The sequence below is a fragment of the Balaenoptera borealis genome (assembly GCF_965194805.1).
Source record: "Balaenoptera borealis genome assembly, chromosome: 3".
NCBI lineage: Eukaryota > Metazoa > Chordata > Mammalia > Artiodactyla > Balaenopteridae > Balaenoptera > Balaenoptera borealis.
In genome coordinates, this window is record NC_138866.1 from 34,228,917 (window position 1) to 34,247,487 (window position 18,571).

General features: G+C 35.5%; 1 protein-coding gene across 9 annotated transcripts in view; it reads right to left on the bottom strand.

Moving 5' to 3' along the window:
• PALS1 (protein associated with LIN7 1, MAGUK p55 family member) overlaps positions 1-18,571 on the bottom strand; it is a 105,334-nt gene that overhangs the window by 45,613 nt on the left and 41,150 nt on the right. For all 9 annotated transcript variants that reach the window (XR_014242970.1, XR_014242971.1, XM_082386551.1 and 6 more), the window contains one exon: positions 8,703-8,911. Coding sequence is in view for 7 of the 9 variants with exons in the window: in XM_082386551.1 (XP_082242677.1) it covers positions 8,703-8,911 (209 nt within the window). In the remaining 2 variants the exon portion in view is untranslated. The remainder of the gene's footprint in view (positions 1-8,702; positions 8,912-18,571) is intronic.

Below are 18,571 nucleotides of genomic sequence, written 5' to 3' on the forward strand. Positions count from 1 at the left end.
ACCAAAAAGCACTTTGCAGCAATGCAGATTAACAAAGCCAAAATTATCATCATCAATGAAAACATATAGAAGTAAATTAATAAATAGTATAATTTTTTAATAAAACTAACTCATGATTGGGACTGCCCTGGTGGCGCAGCAGTTAAGAATCTGCCTGCCGGTGTGGGGGACACGGGTTTGATCCCTGGTCTGGGAAGATCCCACATGCCGTGAAGCAACTAAGCCTGTGCACCACAACTACTGAGCTTGCACTCTAGAGTCTGTGAGCCACAACTGCTGAGCCCAGTGCTAAAACTACTGAAACTCGCGTGCCTAAAGCCCATGCTCCACAACAAGAGAAGCCACCTCAGTGAGAAGTCCGCGCACCACAACAAAGAGTAGCCCCCTCTTGCCACATCTAGAGAAAGCCTGTGCACAGCAGCAAAGACCCAACGCAGTCAAAAATAAATAAATTAATTTTTTAAAAAGTAACTCATGATTAGAACAGGAATCTAGTAATTCTCTAATACCTCTTATGGTTATTTTAAGTAATTTTTAAAGTAATTCCCCTATCAAACCTAAGAGATGATAATTTTGGGGTTAACTAATTTGACCACAAGTAGATCATAGCAATGATAGCATCAAAATTAGCCTGTCCTCTGGTTTTGGTACCTAGAAAAACATGTTTCTAAATGTAGAGTTCTATATGTATAAACAGGGGGGCATAGCAATTATTATCTTTTGCAAGAATTTGATTAAAGTCTTACTAATGGTCAAGTGCAGTAATCCAAAACTGAATAATTAAATGCTGATTTTTAAAATAGGGTGTTTTTCTTTTTTAAATATATCAAATCCCAGTTAATTTAAAATGAAATTTATAGTCCCTAAGAAAGTGATCCTGAGGGAGAAAGAAAATTTTGGATTAGAAATGCACCAAGGGTGAACAAAATGTACAAAGTCAACTCAATAATTTTGTATATAGACACTTTTTTCCTATCTTTACCTTTTTATTTATTTACTTATTTTGGCTGCACTGCACGGCTTGTAGGGTCTTAGTTCCCCGACCAGGGATTGAACCTGGGGCCATGGCAGTGAAAGTGCCAAGTCCTAACCACTGGACTGCAGGGGAATTCCCTATTTTTACTTTTAAATCAGTTCCTAGCACCTCTGAGATAGTCCTTCTAAAGAAATTTCAACTCCTATTAAGTGTTTATTTCCTTCCCCTATTAATCCAGTTGTTGCCTATTTTAGTGTCAACATACAACATGAGGTACTTCTACAAAGGCCTAAGGAATTAAAAGGCTATTCTTACATCATACTGGCTCCTTTCCATTAGGCTATAAAAATGCTCTAATCTCTTATCTTTTAAAAAAAAAAGTTCTCTCTTGATCTTGTACTCTTCTCTAGCTAAAATACCTTCTCTATTTTCCTTCAGAGCATTTTAAACTAATTTTTTTAAATTACAGAAATGGTATATGTTAAATGTGAAAAATCAGAAAATATATAATCCAAAAGAAGGAAATAAAACTCACCATAATCCCCAAACCTAGGGAGAATCATTTGGTATATATCCTCCTATATTCTTATACTTGTTTTTACCAAAATATTCACCAAGAGATATATATCTGACAGGAGGACTTGTAACTAGAATACATTAAGAACTCTTACAACTCAATAAAATTTACAATATGATTTTTAAAATGGGAAAAAGATCAAAATATTTTCCAAAAGAAGTTAGGGAAACAGCTTATGAAAAAATGCTCAACATATGGAAATGCAAACTAAAACAAGATACTGTTACACATCTGCTAGAATAATAAAATGGAAACAACCTAAATATCCACCAATAGGAGAGTGGTTAAACAAATTGTAGGATATGCATACAATGGAATACTACTCAACAAGAAGTTCAAGCTACTGATACATGCAACACACTGATGAATTTGAAAAACATTATACTAAACAAAACAAGTCAGATATAAAAGACTACATATTATTTTATTCCACTTATATGAAATTTCCAGAAAAGGCAAATCTGTAAAAACAAAAAACAGATCACTGGCTGCCTAGGGCCTGGGGAGTGGGAAGTGGTTACTGTCTGCAAAGGAAATTAAGGGAGCTTTATGGATTCACGGATGTTTCTATAACTAGATTGCGGTGGTAGATTACACAGGTGTATACATGTGCCAAAAATATTGAACTATATAATGAAGCATACCAATTTTAAGTGTATGTAAATTATATCTCAGTAAAGTTGGTTATCAAAAACAGTACACCCATAACCTCAAAACTATGAGAAAATCTTTGTGTATATCCGTTACTTCTTACTTTTACCAGAATGAGATCATGCTAGTCATACTGTTTTATAACAATGTAACTATTTCAATTTGATACTAATTATTTTTTTAAATTAATTAATTAATTTGGTTTTTTTTGCTGCGTTGGGTCTTCATTGCTGCACGCGGGTTTTCTCTAGTTGCAGTGAGCGGGGGCTACTCTTCGTTGCGGTGGCTTCTCTTGTTGCAGAGCACAGGCTCCAGGTGCGCGGTCTCCAGCAGTTGTGGCACACGGGCTCCAGAGCACAGGCTCAGTAGTTGTGGCACACGGGCTCAGTTGCTCCGCGGCATGTGGATCCCCGACCAGGGCTTGAACCCATGTCCCCTGCATTGGCAGGCAGGTTCCCAACTACTGCACCACCAGGGAAATCCCCCTGATACTAATTATTAAAAGACTTTATTTTTCTGATACTAATTATTAAAAGACTTTATTTTTCTATGTCCTTAAATATCCTTTTAAACTTTAAAATACAAATATAACCATTCTAGCTCTTGCTGGCTCTGTCACTTAAAGGATCGAGTCCAAGCTCCTTATAAGATTATCCTTAGCACATCTGATTCCTGCTTCTTTTCCAGCTCTATCTCCTGGCATTCCTCATGCCTTAACTTTTCCTGGTCCAGCCATAAACTGCTTGTTGCTCCCTACATACACTATGCTGTCTCCCCAGGATGACTGTGATTATGCTAGCTGTCCCATGTACCTAAACTGCCTTAGTCAACTTGCCTAGATAACAAGTACTCATCTTATAAGTCTAAGTACATTTGATTTAAAATTGTTGATGTGACTGTATCCCCAATAGATTGAGCTCGTTGAAGATGGAACTGTATCTTATTCAGCTTTGTATCTGGCTATTGGCAGAATGCCTGGCAAACAGCACTCAATGTTTGATGAATTCAGTACAAAGAAGAGCAGGCAGGAAGTCACCCTTGATGCCTCCTTTACCTTTATTCTCCACATGGGGACAATCTGTTCTATTAATTTTCTTTTTTTAAATTTATTTCTTTTATTTTATTTATTTTTGGCTGTATTGGGTCTTCGTTGCTGCGTGTGGGCTTTCTCTAGCTCCGGCGTGCAGGAGCTACTCTTCGTTGTGGTGCGCGGGCTCTAGGCGCACAGGCCTCAGTAGTTGTGGCTCACGGGCTCTAGAGTGCAGGCTCAGTAGTTGTGGCGCGTGGGCTTAGCTGCTCCGCGGCTTCTGTGATCTTCCCAGACCAGGGCTCAAACCCGTGTCTCCTGCATTGGCAGGCAGATTCTTAACCACTGCACCACCAGGGAAGCCCTAATTTTCTACTTAAATATTTCTTCACTTCATGTTCAATGGCTATTCAAAATCTTACATCTGGACAATTACACTAGCCTCCGTACTCTAAGCCGGACTCCATTCTTGATCTCACACATCTCCCACAATGTTATCAGAATAATACTTTAAACTGGAAGCCTGTTTATATCAAACTCTTGTTTAAAATCCTTCGGTAGCTCTGCAATCACTTATAAATTTCTTGCTTTAAACTCTCCTTTAGTGGCTTTTGTGTATTAAATTTGAGAAACACATCAACATCTAAACAAGAAAATTACCTATATATCCACCACCCAGAGATAGCCTTGTTAATAATTTATTATTTCTCTCAATATTTCTTTACCTGCATTTTCAAATAGGATTATCTGTGTGTATACACATTTTATCTATACTTTAATAGGTCTCATGTTGACTACCAAATGAATCAAGGTTTTAGTTTTTCAAAGTAACTAATTAAACCTATTCACATTTTCCCTGTTCCCCTACAACATTATATTTCATTACTTTTTCTTGTTTTACTGCACTAGCTAGTACCTCCAGAAAAATGTTGAATACTAGTGGCGAGAGGCTTTTATTACTCCAGGCTTAAAAAGCAACATGTTGGGGACTTCCCTGGTGGCGCAGTGGTTAAGAATCTGCCTGCCAATGCAGGGGACACGTGTTCAAGCCCTGGTCTGGGAAGATCCCACATGCCGTGGAGCAACTAAGCCCGTGCACCACAACTACTGAGCCTGTGCTCTAGAGCCCACGAGCCACAACTACTGAGCCCGCGTGCAACAACTACTGAAGCCTGCGTGCCTAGAGCCTGTGCTCCACAACAAGAGAAGCCACCGCAATAAGAAGCCCGTGCACCGCAATGAAGAGCAGCCCCTGCTCACAGCCACTAGAGAAAGCCCGCGCACAGCAACAAAGACCCAACGCAGCCAAAAAAAAAAAAAAAAAAAAAAAAGCAACATGTTGGGTGTTTCATCATTAGGTAAGATGCTCCCTATTAGTTTCTGATATTGTTCTTTATCAAGTTAACAAAATGTACCTGGTTTTCTAAGAATTCTCATTATCAAGGAAAAGGTATTAAATTTTTTTCAGATGTCTTTTCTGCATCAAGTTGATCATATGGTTTTCTCCTTTCATCTATTCATGTAATTTAATTATTTAAAAATGTTTACCAATGTGGATTCATCATAAGAAAATTTAAACTTATTAATATGGCTTATCTGGCCTTTAGGATCTGGACTCTATCTTGAAAATCATATCCTACTCCTTACTCATTGTTCAATAAATATGCCAGGCTTTCTCAGTCACTACTATCTTTGTACCCTTTGCCAGTGCAAAGGCTTTTCCTCTTTCTTGGGCTTTCAGGTAAATTCCCAACTGTCCTTCAAGACTTAGCATATTAAATTTTCTGTTTCTTCCTTCCTCCCAAATCTCCTCCTCTGCCATGTCTGCCTCTCCCCCACCCTTACTGAAGTAGGCACATCTCATTACGCTCTTGGTACCTTTTTCATACTGCCATCATAGTACTTCTCATTAGATTGTGAGTGTTAACTCATTTTTCTTCCACAGTGAGAGTCTAACTCAATTCTCACTGGTTGATGGGCATCTGGGTTCTTTCCAGCTTCTAATGATTATCTGGCTGCTATGAACGTTTATGCTTAAGCCTTTGTGTGGATATGTTTTCATTTCTCTCAGGTACATACCCAGACATAAAGATGTTGGGTCACAAATATAGGTACTTTAGCTTTAGCAGACATTTCCAAACACTTTCCAAAGTGGCAGTACCAATTTATACTCCACCAATCACATTATCAGAGTTTCAGTTCCTCCATAAGTTTATTAATATTTAACATAGCCAGTCTTTTAAAAATTTTTTTAGTCGTTTTGGTGTCTATGCAGTAGTCTCTCATTTTGTTTTAATTTGCATTTCTCTATTAGCTAATGATGCTGAACTTTTCATACTTACTGGCTGTTGGGGTTTCCTCTTTTTGTGAAGTGTCTGTCCAAGTCCTTTGCCCATTAAAAAAAAACTTAGTCTCTTTCTTGTTAATTTGCGACAGTTCTTTTGGATGCAAGTTTTTGTTATATATATATATACTTATACACGTATATACCTCAATATCTCAAAATCAAATAATCAAATACCATTTTCTAGTCTGTTGGCTTGCATTTTTACTGGATAAGCAAAAGTTCATTTAACGAAACCCAGGTTCTCAACCTTTTCTTGATAAAAGCACTTTAATGATCAAAAAACTTGTTTTACATTTATTAATGAGTATCCTAGATTGTCAAAGATATAATCTAGATCTTAGTCTCTGAAGTTTTCAGAAGCTGTATTATCTATTATATGATATTTAATGTTTAACTGATATTTTATGCCATAAAAAAAAGAACACTTCCTAATGTGTTAAGACATTCTTTCATCAAATTCCTTGAGTTTTTTTTACTTACTTGGATTAAATTTCCATTTAAAAATCATATACTAACTGAAACATCAGGTAATTTCTTCCTTTAAATACTGTATATGAAAAAAGCTGGAATTACGAATGCTAAAAAGCAAAAAATTAGGCAATGGGCATATGAGTAGCCTAGTTAGTCTCATCCCAGTCACAAAACCTCACCTGGCCTCAATATTCAGAAACATAAAACAGAAGGGTTGAATAAGGTGATTGTTAAGCTTTTCCAGCTGTAAAATAAAAGCAATGAGTCCATTTAACCCTCAGAATTTTGTTATCAGATTTAACACTCTTCTTTGATGAGTTCCAAGTACATCCTTTTCTCACGTGTTATGCACTGTCAAGTCAGGGCTGCCACACAGTTGTGCATGCACAACTCCAGGGGAAATCATTCACTTTGTAGCACAACCGTATGTTGTTGCCCCAACTAGGTTAGTCATTTTGCACTCATTTTAAGACCAGTCTCAGCCCCAAGTCACTAATCACCTACTATCCCACCACCACCAAAGCAATACAATTCTCAAGTATTACTGAAGGCTGTGAAAGCAAACTTTGAGAAAATCTCCTTGATATGGAATCAATACTTTTACAATTGTGAACCATGTACATGTTAACTATGCTAAATCTAATATTCAAAATAGAGTTTTTAAAGTCCTTTTTAACCATTTCTTTCTCTCTCAAAGCATTACTCTTTAAGCCACTTCTAGTTCTTTGCCTCTCAACTCCTAAAACCCTTTAAAGCTACGTTGCCTCCTTTTTTTCCTTTCTTTCCACCCTTTCTGTTGTGTCACTTTCTTCCAATGGAGCAATTTAAATCTCTCTTGCTTGCATCATTCTCTTTTCTACCTACTGTTCTTAACAAAACAAAGCCCCAGTACCTAGCTGGACAAACTTTCCTCCTAAATGGGATGAGAAGGATTACAATGATCTATTATGTATTCCTCCCAACCCTACACAATAAAAGTTACACTATACTTGTGAATAAATAAGATCAAAGTACTGTCAGCTATTTCAATCTCTGTAAGGAATTTTCAAGAAACCCATTTAAACTATAAGTAAAACTACAGGGATAATTTATTAATGAAAAATTCTGCATATTTAATTTCAATAATAAAAAATGAGCACAAAGAATAGGTCTCAACTAGGTCTTTTAACTAGCAGATGGGAAATTTCCCCTCTAGGAATAGGTCCCCAGGTCACACTCCTAGCCTGAGCAACATGAGACTTCTCTCTGCCACTCTTGCACATAGGACCTTCGCTCACTGTAAGCATCTAAATGAAGAAAATACATTCTGTGCTAATTCAAAAAGTGCCTCCTAACCTATTTTACGTGTCTGTAGCTCTGGAAGTCCTACCCTTCCCTCAGCCCATTTTCTGTTTTGTGTCTGGGTTCAGTGAAATAGATTTACCTGACGGGCTTCCAGAATTATTCATTTTTATAATATCAAAATAACTTAAAATCCTGTAATAATGACAGAATGTCCAGCCCCCCAAAATAGGAGATGGCTTACTTACATCCTTTAAAAACCTTCAATTTAAAATATGTTTGCAGGGCTTCCCTGGTGGCGCAGTGGTTGGGAGTCTGCCTGCCAATGCAGGGGACACAGGTTCGAGCCCTGGTCTGGGAGGATCCCGCGTGCCGCAAAGCGGCTGGGCCCGTGAGCCACGATTGCTGAGCTTCCGCGTCTGGAGCCTGTGCTCCGCAATTGGAGCGGCCGCGATGGTGAGAGGCCCGCGCGCCGCGATGAAAGAGTGGCCCCCGCTTGCTGCAGCTGGGGAAGGCCCTCGCACAGAAATGAAGACCCAACACAGCCAAAAATAAATAAATAAATAAATAAATAAAATATGTTTGCAGAGGGACTTCCTGGTGGTCCAGTGGTTAAGACTCTGCGCTCCCAATGCAGGGGGCCCAGGTTCGATCCCCAGTCAGGGAACTAGATCCTGCATGCCGCAACTAAAGATCCCACACGCCACAACTAAAGATGCCGCGTGCTGCAACTAAGACCCGGCGCAGCCAAATAAATACTTTTTAAAATAAATAAATAAAATAAAATTTTGCAAAACACATTAAACACTAAACATCAACAAGCAGCAGACACCAGAACTTAAATATCAGCATGTTAACATGAGAAACTCTCACTGTACATTAAAATTTAATTATTTTGGACTTTCTGTACAGTATCTATAGAGGAAAAACTTCAAAATATCTACAAGTAACAAATCTTAGAAGTTACATATTTATGATACCTGATTATCGAATATAATTTAATCTCATCAGTATTCATTTCTCAGTTTATAATGTATAATGCTTAAAATAAAACTATACTACAAGCATTAAAATTTTTCCCCTTTAGTAATTTAGACAAATATTTCTCTTACTATGCAAATATGTAGTTGTATATACAAACCTAATGCTATTCTCTTCATGAAACAGAGCCCTGACTGTGAACTAAGCATATATTTTTTCAGGATAAAATACACATAAGCAAATTTTTCCTAACACAGTAAATTATTAACACGTGAGCAGCAGTAATTAATTCTAACAAACCTTATAATCACACCAGCATTTTCCAAGAACACCGCCTTACTATCACTAACAATTACTTTGTATATGTCAATGAGATGTTCAGAATACATACCTCTTGTGCAAGATCTTGCGCATTGGAGATAAGAGGAAATGGAGGACTGGCCTTGTTCATGTGTACTGTGACAGCGTTGTGTATCTTAAATGCATTCTGGAAATCTTTATTTTGTACAAGTTGTAAAAGCAGTGAAATATCCTCCTGGCTCTGAGAATCTACCAAAGTATGTTGGATATGTTTAAGTGAAGAAAACAGGTCTTCCACTTCTAGTAGGAGAAGGAAAAGGTATCCAAAAATTAATTTTCTGTCTTAATTCCACATGTATTTTAAGATAAAATTTCTTGAACCAATAACAATTAAAGTTTTCAAGAAAAACAAAACTTGCAAATATTTTTGAGTGTCATTGTCATTTTACTGATTTTTAAGTAAGACTTTAAAAATTATACAACAGAATAACATTTTTTTCAAGAGTGTTTTAATTATGTAACTAATACATATCACTATAAAAATAAATGAGGGATAGAATACATAAATGAATAAAAAATTTAAAACCACCAATAGTCCCATCACTTAGAAACAACTTTAAAAAAAATCATATGGCATTTCCTTTTTTCATTTAACAGGACATTTTAATTGTTTTCCCACATCACCAAACAGTCTTTAAAAACCTTATAATGGCTCCATGATGTTCTATTATATGTCTAAACTAAAACTTATAATAACCATTACACTAAGTTGAGCATTCAGGGTGCTTCCAATTTTTTGCTAGTATAAGTAATGAGCATTTCTGTACATAATGATCACTGCTATGTACAGTAAAAATGTCTGAGATTCTGATGTTTCTTAAAATAATTCCAAGAAACAGAATTTTTAAATAAGATTCTGACATTTTAAAAGCCAAAAAGTTTTCTAGGGAGGTTTTACTAATTTATATCCCATTACCAATATTTTTACCAATATTCAAAATTACCATTTTTAAAAACCTTCCATTTCTTTAACAGGGAGGTTGAGGTTTACTCAGGCACTTCTTTTGTGGTTCATAGAACTCCTATGAACATGTGAGTCTCCTAAAATTTTACTGAGAATTTGGGGCATGTGTACGTACGCACGTTCCCATTAGTGTGCGTGTGCAGCACACACATTTTTCTGGAAGAGGGTTGTCCCAAAATGGTTAAGAACCACAGTTTATCTCTTCTCTGACCCCCAAGAGGTAGATATGTGCACATGTATACACTTTGTCACATTTGCTGGAAATAGTTTTCTAATTTTTCCATCTGTTAATTGCATTTGTGGTACCTTTATTGTAGAAGTTTTCGGCTGTTATGTGTTAAGAATGATCCACCTTTCCCTGTGTGATTTCTTTCACTGTCTATGCTTATAAACTCCTTCCCCTATGTCATTAAATGTTTACCTACATTTAAATTTTCTAATGGCTTCTATTCTGTAGTTAACTTCAATCTATCTGGAATTTTGTTATAGATTTGAGGGGAAATTTTAACTTCATTTCTTTTCTTCCAAATGGTTAACCAATTATTCTAATACCATTTATTGAATAATCCCTCCTTTTCCACTGATTTATGATATCATCAAATTCTTACATACATCAGGGTCTGTTTCTAGTCCACTGGTCTATCAGAACCACAATCTTCTTATAATAGTATTATAGTTTTTGCTCATATTGATATGACAAATACTTGCTCATTACTTTTTCAAAAATGTCTTGACTTCAAATGAGCTACAGAATCATTTTTAAGATACCACCTCACTCTCTATTTCTTATTCATCCAGAAAGAAAAACCTATTGAGATGCTGACTAAAATTAAAACTGTAAATGATTCTGGGAAAAACTTTCAGTAGATAGTATCTGTGTATATCTGTGTCTTATGCAGTCACATTAAAAAAAAAAAAGCAAAAAACCTCTTGGTTTAAGTCTTTCTGTTAGTTTTCTTCACACAGGGCCTGCAGAAAAGTTACTGATTCTTATTTATCTTGTATCCTACTAGTTAACAGTTGTTAAATATTTTATAGGTTAGAATAGCTCTTCTGTTGATTCTGAAGTTCCCTATCTTTTCCCCCCAAATCAAAACAGCTTTAGTTCTCCTTATAAAAATTATATATGCTCTTTAGTAATTTAAAATGTACCAAAAAACTAGAAAAAAATTTGAAAGTCAAAACTGTCATTTGAATGACCTAAGAAGTTGTGATCCAGAGCTAAATAAAACTTGAGAAATAGCCAGAATTTAACCATAAGTTAATGTTATCTACAAGAGTAGACAGAATACAGACAGGGGAAATTTAAAGATGTTGGTCAAAGAGTACAAACTGTCAGTTTTAAGGTGAATAAGTTCTGAGGATCTAATGGACAGCAATGGTGACTACAGTCAATAATACTGTATTGTATACTTGAAATTTGCTGAGAGTACATCTTAAGCATTCTCACCACACACACAAAAGGTAACTACGTGAGGTGATGGATGTGTTAATCAACTTAATTGTGGTAAATATTTCACAATATCACATTGTATACTTTAGATATATAAAATTTTTTTGCCAACTATACTTCAATAAAGCTGGGGTGGGGGAAGAATATGGAGTGTCAGATTTCATTAAATTCGAAGAAGTTACCACAGAATTACCTAAGTGTATAAAGAATTCCCTGAGTATAAAGAATTCAATAGCCTTAAAGTATCTTTAGAGCAAAACAGGAAAACATTTAAATATCTTAAAAGGAAAAAGAATTACAAAACCAACAAAGTAGTTAAGGTAATTGACTACAATCTTAAGGAGACTATAGACTTTCTGAGTGGATAAAGAGACTTCTGTATAAAATTTCAGTAATTGTTTAAAGGGGCTCAGCCTGGTTGTCAGGGCAATGAGAAAATCAGGAGCTTCCGGATCTCATTGTTGAATGAAATCAATAAGCAACTTTAGACAGCCCAGAAGGTAACAAACTCCCTACTATGTCTCTTCAAGCCCAGGGGGATTTAAAATGTTAGAGACAAAGGAACTCCTACATAATCTCTGTGTACCAAAGCCATCCACAGATACTAAAATACTGACATTAAAAAAAATTTTTTTTATCTGAAGTCATACCTCTCAGCTATAACTACTGGTATTATTTTGTTATACTCTCTATATATAGCCTTTCAGACTTGTAAAAAATGCTGATCTTAACCACAGAGGTCACACTGTAAATGTTGTTTTGTAATCTGATATTTTCCAATGTCTTTAGAATAAATTCTTAGGATAAAATTACTTATCAAATAATAAAAACATTTAAAACTTTGATACATATTGCCAAACTGCCCTACAGATTTGTACTAACTCATACTCCTACCACCAAAGAACTTGAGTGCTTGTTTCTACAAACAGCCCAAAATTTTCACTTTTGGTGATCTGGTTAGGAAAACATGTATTTCTTTGTCTAGTAGTGACGTTTAATGTATTTTCACAAGGTTAACAGTCACTTATATTTCTTCTTTCATCGATTTTCTCCTTATCTTTTGACCATTTTTCTACTAGATTTTTTTTCCTTAATGACTAGAATTACAGAGATTATATAAATATCCCTGCAGTCTTAAGCAGAATGTACTAAATAAATTTTCTTGCTATATCAGAACAATGGTTTTTAATCAAGGATATTTATGAGAATCACTAAGGAAATTTACAAAGATATTTATGTCCTGAGTTCTACCTCAAACACAATCAGAATCTCCTGTGTCTTCTTTAATTTTATACATATATTTTAAAGTTGACTATGTACCCTTCTGGTTAAGAACCAATGACTTACAGGCCATATTAACAGCAGTTATTGTAATATTTTAAGACATAATATACTTGGGAATAACTAAAGCACTCACACCTATTTTCTTCTATACTAAATAACCCTGATTGCTATGTTGAATTTTTGTGTCTGCTTTATAGTTATTCTAGTTCCTCCTTTGCAACTATTCAGTATTTCCTTTTGTTGCTCTCTCTTACTTCCGTAGTAAACACAGCATATAATTTTCATTTTTAGAATATTTTATGCACAAATAAAATACTGTAGTCATAAGCCAGCAAGGAAATAGGAAAAGTAAGGTAGGGTAATCTAAACTAGGGATGGCTTAATGAGAGATAAAACTGGAGAATGGCCTTATTTCAGGAGATCAGTTAACAGCTGAGATGCAGCACAGACAGGCAACAGGAAATTTTGTGGTTAATCCAAAAGGGATGATTGCTTTAAAGTTCTAAGAGGGGCTTCCCAGGTGGCACAGTGGTTAAGAATCCACCTGCCAATGCTGGGGGCACGGGTTCGAGCCCTGGTCTGGGAAGATCCCACGTGCCGCGGAGCAACTAAGCCCCTGCACCACAACTACTGAGCCTGCGCTCTAAAGCCCACGAGCCACAACTACTGAGCCCGCGTGCCACAACTACTGAAGCCTGCGTGCCTAGAGCCCGTGCTCCGCATCAAGAGAAGCCACCCAATGAGAAGCCCGCGCACCACAAGGAAGAGTAGGCCTCCGCTCGCCGCAACTAGAAAACGCCCACGTGCAGCAATGAAGACCCAATGCAGCCAAAAAAAAAGAAAAAATAAATTCTAAGAAATCAGTAGGCTTCTCGTGTTGATAGGAAGTTAGGTAAGGAATACAGGTTCCAGAGAAAGAGTAAATCTGGTCAATTTGTTCATATTGTGTTCATACTGAGGAATTCTAAAGACATAAAGACCATCCGGGACAGTTTAAAATCCAGAAAAGAAAAAAAAATCTCAGGGTCAAACTGGAAATGTCTTTCTCTCAGATCAGGGACCAAGATAAGATCTATAGGAATAGGAAGGCTGAAAGCAGAAGAACAATACAACTGAGTCCCAAAGAGGCTGTTGACTTAGTATCTATCTACTTAAGTAAAGGCTATCGGGAGAACTTAAGGACCATGACAAGTGCCAGAAATAACAACTTTAACTGGGCTTAAGGTTCAAATTTTGTAGGTTAGCATCAAGACCAATTTAAACTTGTTAATTATCATCCTTTACAAATTCACTAACCTCTACGAAGTCCTATTCACGTTCTGTTGTTTTAATTAGTAAAAACTGTTTTCACTGAAATTATCTTTTTTTAGGAGTTGTCTCCAGACTTATTGCATTAATCAATGTTGCCAGACTAAATTGAGATCATTTGCACTTAAGCTCAGCTTTCACAATGAAATATCACCAACCCGTTATTTGTAGTTGAAAAACTACAAATATGTATTTGGCCTGAATTACACACTGGTCACTGCCAATATTGAATAGAAAGACATAGAACAGTATCTGTATTACAGGCATATATACATATATACTATTTTATTTAATCCTCATAAAATCTGAGAAACTTTTCCCAATTTAAAAAAACCCACCAAAACCTGAGACATACATAGTTCAGAGCAAATCTCTACAGATGGAGAGAATGAAGTCATACAGAAAAATGGCACCTGGGTGAAGAATCTTTTTGAACTTCTAAGGCAGTGCTTTTTCTGCCATACCAAGGGCTTAAAAAAAGATAATTTTTTTTTCTTTTTTAGATTTTAGGGCTTGATTGTGACATGTCATTTATCTGCTTTAGAAAAGCTGTCCTGAAGTGTCTTTCTGCTCAATATAGTAGCATGCAATGTACACTGACTAGTATTTAGAGGAGCTTACACATTCTATTTTACCATGTACATGGAGGAAGAATTTCCTCTAGTTAACTGTGTTTGTACATGTTCACACATATAATACACCCTCCAAATGCTACTTTTATAATACTGTTGCATTTTATTTCTGCTATTTTAACCAAGTGTCTTATGCTTCAAATATTTTCTCAGAGTATTTTATTTCAACTCTAACATCACAATAGTATGCTAGGCAGTACACTGTGAAAGTTCAGCAAAAGAAACCAAAACTGCAATTCTTGTGAATGTAGAGCCTATGTATCTTGTTGAGAAATATTGTAAAAACATCTTTGATAGTGTAGCACTAGCCTGGGTAACTAAGTAGTTCAGCAAAATTGATAACTTATGATTTAAATGGGCAGTTTTCAGATAAATTCCGTATCTGCTTTCATGGCCAATTTAGCTGGGAAATCTTCCAGATAGTATTCTTAGGCAGAAAAGCTCCCCACGTACTCTCATGCTTCAGGTTCAAGTATGTTTCCATGACAAATGTTTAATGAACAAAGAGAACAGATTAAGTTACCAGACACTCAGAGTTTTTAAGACTTCATTAAATATAAATATATAGCTTGACAAGAAGATATGGATTAAACCATATATAGCTGAAACAAATAAATATGTAAAAGAAAATATGAAACACTAAATGATATAAACTTATTTATAAAGACATGAATTTCATCAGAGGGTTTATCAATTTAACGGAAATTTAAAATGATGCTAAAAAATAAAAATAAAAAAAATAAAAAATGATGCTGCCTCTGCCCAATAAAGTTTTAAGGTCACATAGAAAGCAAAAAATACCTATCGCATTAGTCTTAAAATACTGATTATGATAAATTTTATTGGAAAATTCTGAATGGAATTCTGACAAAAGGTCTTTTCTTTGATATTAAGTATGATGTCATAGTGAAAAATAATTGTTGGCAATATCAACTCTGGGATTCTCATTCTGACACACGTTCATTTTAGTTTCATATAAAAATTCTTAATTTCAAAAGGTATTTTGCTGTCGGTTTAAAAAACTTTGTTTCTATATGGTATATCTTTAAAAGCATTTTACAAGAACATTTTATGCAAAACAGCAAATTTTCTACACATAAGAAATGTTCCATTGTATGATGTAGTAATTAGATTACGTGCCACTTAAACGAAAACCACCTAAGTTCTTCGAAATTCTGTGCAATTCCAGAGGAAATTTGAAAAATCTAATCAGATGCAGCTAAATCCATCCTGTCAAATATGTACCCTCTTCTCTAATAATGATGAAGATAGACAACAAAGAGAGGACAGACTATAGAGAGAACAGAGACTCCCCATATACAGAGATCAGAGCCTCCCTTCCCCATTCCCATACACAGAGACACAACAGGCACAAGGAAAAAGAACCACATGGACAGAGAAGTAGAGAGATAAATAAGGAACACAGGGCTACCGAGAAAGAATGACACAGGTGTAGAGTGGGGAGTGAACAAAGAAGGGGGTACTGAGGGAGAGCAGTACCCAGAACAAGGGAGGATGGAGGGAAGAGAGAAATGCGGACAGACACTGTGCTGAGGGGAAGGCAAAGGCAGGCATGGCAAATCTGGCTTTGGTGATAAACTCTAGTCTGTAGCAACTTCCCTAGAAGCAAGTTCTTTGTATCTAGTTCAAATGCCATGTCCTGCAATTTGATCTATTTCCTCTTATTTGATGTTCAGTAGACATTGTTTTAAGTTTCCCATCTCCTCTAACGTTTCATACAACAGTTAAATCTTGATTATTTATGTTAAAAGAGAGGACATATTATCTAAAAGCAAGAAAAATCACTTACATTTGGTTTGGGGATACAATTAATCAGATAAATACAAACACACATATCAGCCTACAAATCCACCCCCTGAACACTCTCCTCTCCCCTTGGCCCTCTCCTGGCTGCCTAAAATATAAAAGAATGAAGACTCTAAAATGGGCAACAGAAAGCAATCACCAAGAGTTGCTCTATCTGAAAATTCTATCTTCAAACACCCAAGACCCTGGAGAATTGTTTGGCAGTAAGGGTAAACAATAAAATTACTCAAGGAAGCTAAGGAATCTCCGTTTCTGGAGATCTTTCAAAGCAATGGAGATAACCATCTACCTTGGATTAGCTTTGTTATTTTCACTTACTGCTATCATTTACCCCACATGAAAACAGTTTCTACATATCTATTCTAGCATTAATATTCTTCCATTTCATTGCTTAAATAATACCAATTCTTTTAACCTATCCTCAGAAATTTCTATATTTCAACCAACTTCATGACTTTTTCCTGAAAACTTTTAAAGATTTCTTCTTTTCCCCTAAACTGTACAGTCAAATTGACTATTCAGATGAGGAACTTAATAGTATTGAGTATGAGGAGATTATACCAGTTTCCAGTACATCTATCCACTGAATCAAAATTCGAATGTCCATTTAGGAAATCTTTGCTAAAGCAGGGATGGGTTGTCTTTCCTTTTTCTTTTTTTCTTTTTAAATTTAAGGACATAAAATTCAGATCTCGGAGTTTTGGTTTTCAGTGGACTAAGTTAAAGTGCATTTATTAAAAATAACAAGAAGCTCATGAAACACCCTGAACAGTAATTAATCATTAAAAAATTGGGTTACAAATTAAAAAGAAATTCTAGACAAGCACACAAGCAAAGATAGTTGAGAGAGATGGCAGAGCAAAAACCTTAGCCCTAAAGGTAAGACAATGGAAAAATATCATTGAAATGACTACTATTCAATCAAGTACAAAAGCTTCATGATTTTTCTCTGGACAAAACTTAAATGACTTTGGTGAGCAAGAAAAAGACCTAAATTTGAAGGCAGAATACCTGGGTCCTAGTTATGGCTTGGATCACTTATTAGCTGCAATATATATCACTGGAAAATCCATCTCAAGTCTCTGGGCCTTTCTATAAAATGAGTGGGTTTGACTTGGATATTATTTCTCAAACTTTCGTTAGTGATCCATTAAAAATGTGTATTTTTAAATTTCTCAACCCAGTATATACATCCCTATTTGAAATAAAAATTTATAAATACTTATGTGCAATATAATATACCTTAATATCTTCTATTTTTTTCTAGTTCTTAAAAAAAATTACTGGTTGATAGGATGGCTAAAATTAAAAAGACATATTGATATAACAAATAGAAGCAAGAATGTACAGAAACTAGAACCCTCTCATGCTGCTGATGAAAAGGTAAAATAGTGCAGGTACTGGGGAAAATATGGCAGTTCCTCAAAAAGTTAAAACACAATTACCATTTGATCCAGCAATTCCACTCCTAGGTATATACTCCAAAGAATTGAAAACAGATATTTAAACAAAAAATTATATGTGAATATTTGTAACAGCACCATTCACAATAGCTAAAAGGTAGAAACAACCCAAACATTCCACCAACAGATGAATGGATAAACAAAACATGGTATTTCCATACAGTGGAATATTATTCAGCCATAAAAAGGAATGAAGTAATGGTTCATACTACAACACAGATGAACCCTGAAGACATTATGCTATGTGAAAAGAAACCAGTCACAAAAAGTCACATACTGTATGATTCAGTTAGATGAAATGTCCCAAATAAACAAATACACAGAAAGTAGATTAGGGTGGTCAGGAGTTAGGGGGAGGAGAGAATAGAGAGTGAATGCTTATGGGTCCAGAGTTTCTTTCTGAGGTAATGGAAACACTCTATATAATGGTGATGGCTGCACAATCTTGTGAATGTACTAAAAACTCATGAATTGTACACTTCAAAAGAGTGAATTTTATGGTATAGTAAAGCTGTTATTTTAAAAAATGAAATAAAAAATTACTGGTTAAGATCCACAAACTAATTTCATGGACTAAAAGGTTAGATGATCTCTGGTAGCTTCTGGTCCTTACAAAAGTTAAATTTTAGTCAAACTTACAATGTGCAACATGTTTATATATGTGTTTTCACTTGGTCCTCAAGAAAATACAGAAACTGAGCCTCAGGAAACTTAAGTAACTTGTCAAAGGTCAATAGCAAGTGAAGGTAAAAAGTATTTAAACTCTACATTTGACTCCAGGCATCCCTGTACCAATATGCAATGATATCATGCATTTCTGAACATATAATGATGCAAGTCTTTGCAAGGGGAAAAAGTTAAAACCTATTAATACTTAATAGGTGGAATGAAGTTTTGACACATTGTGTCAAAGACTAAATGGTATAGCAGTTAATTATTTTTCAGTAGCATTATGCATATTTAATAACC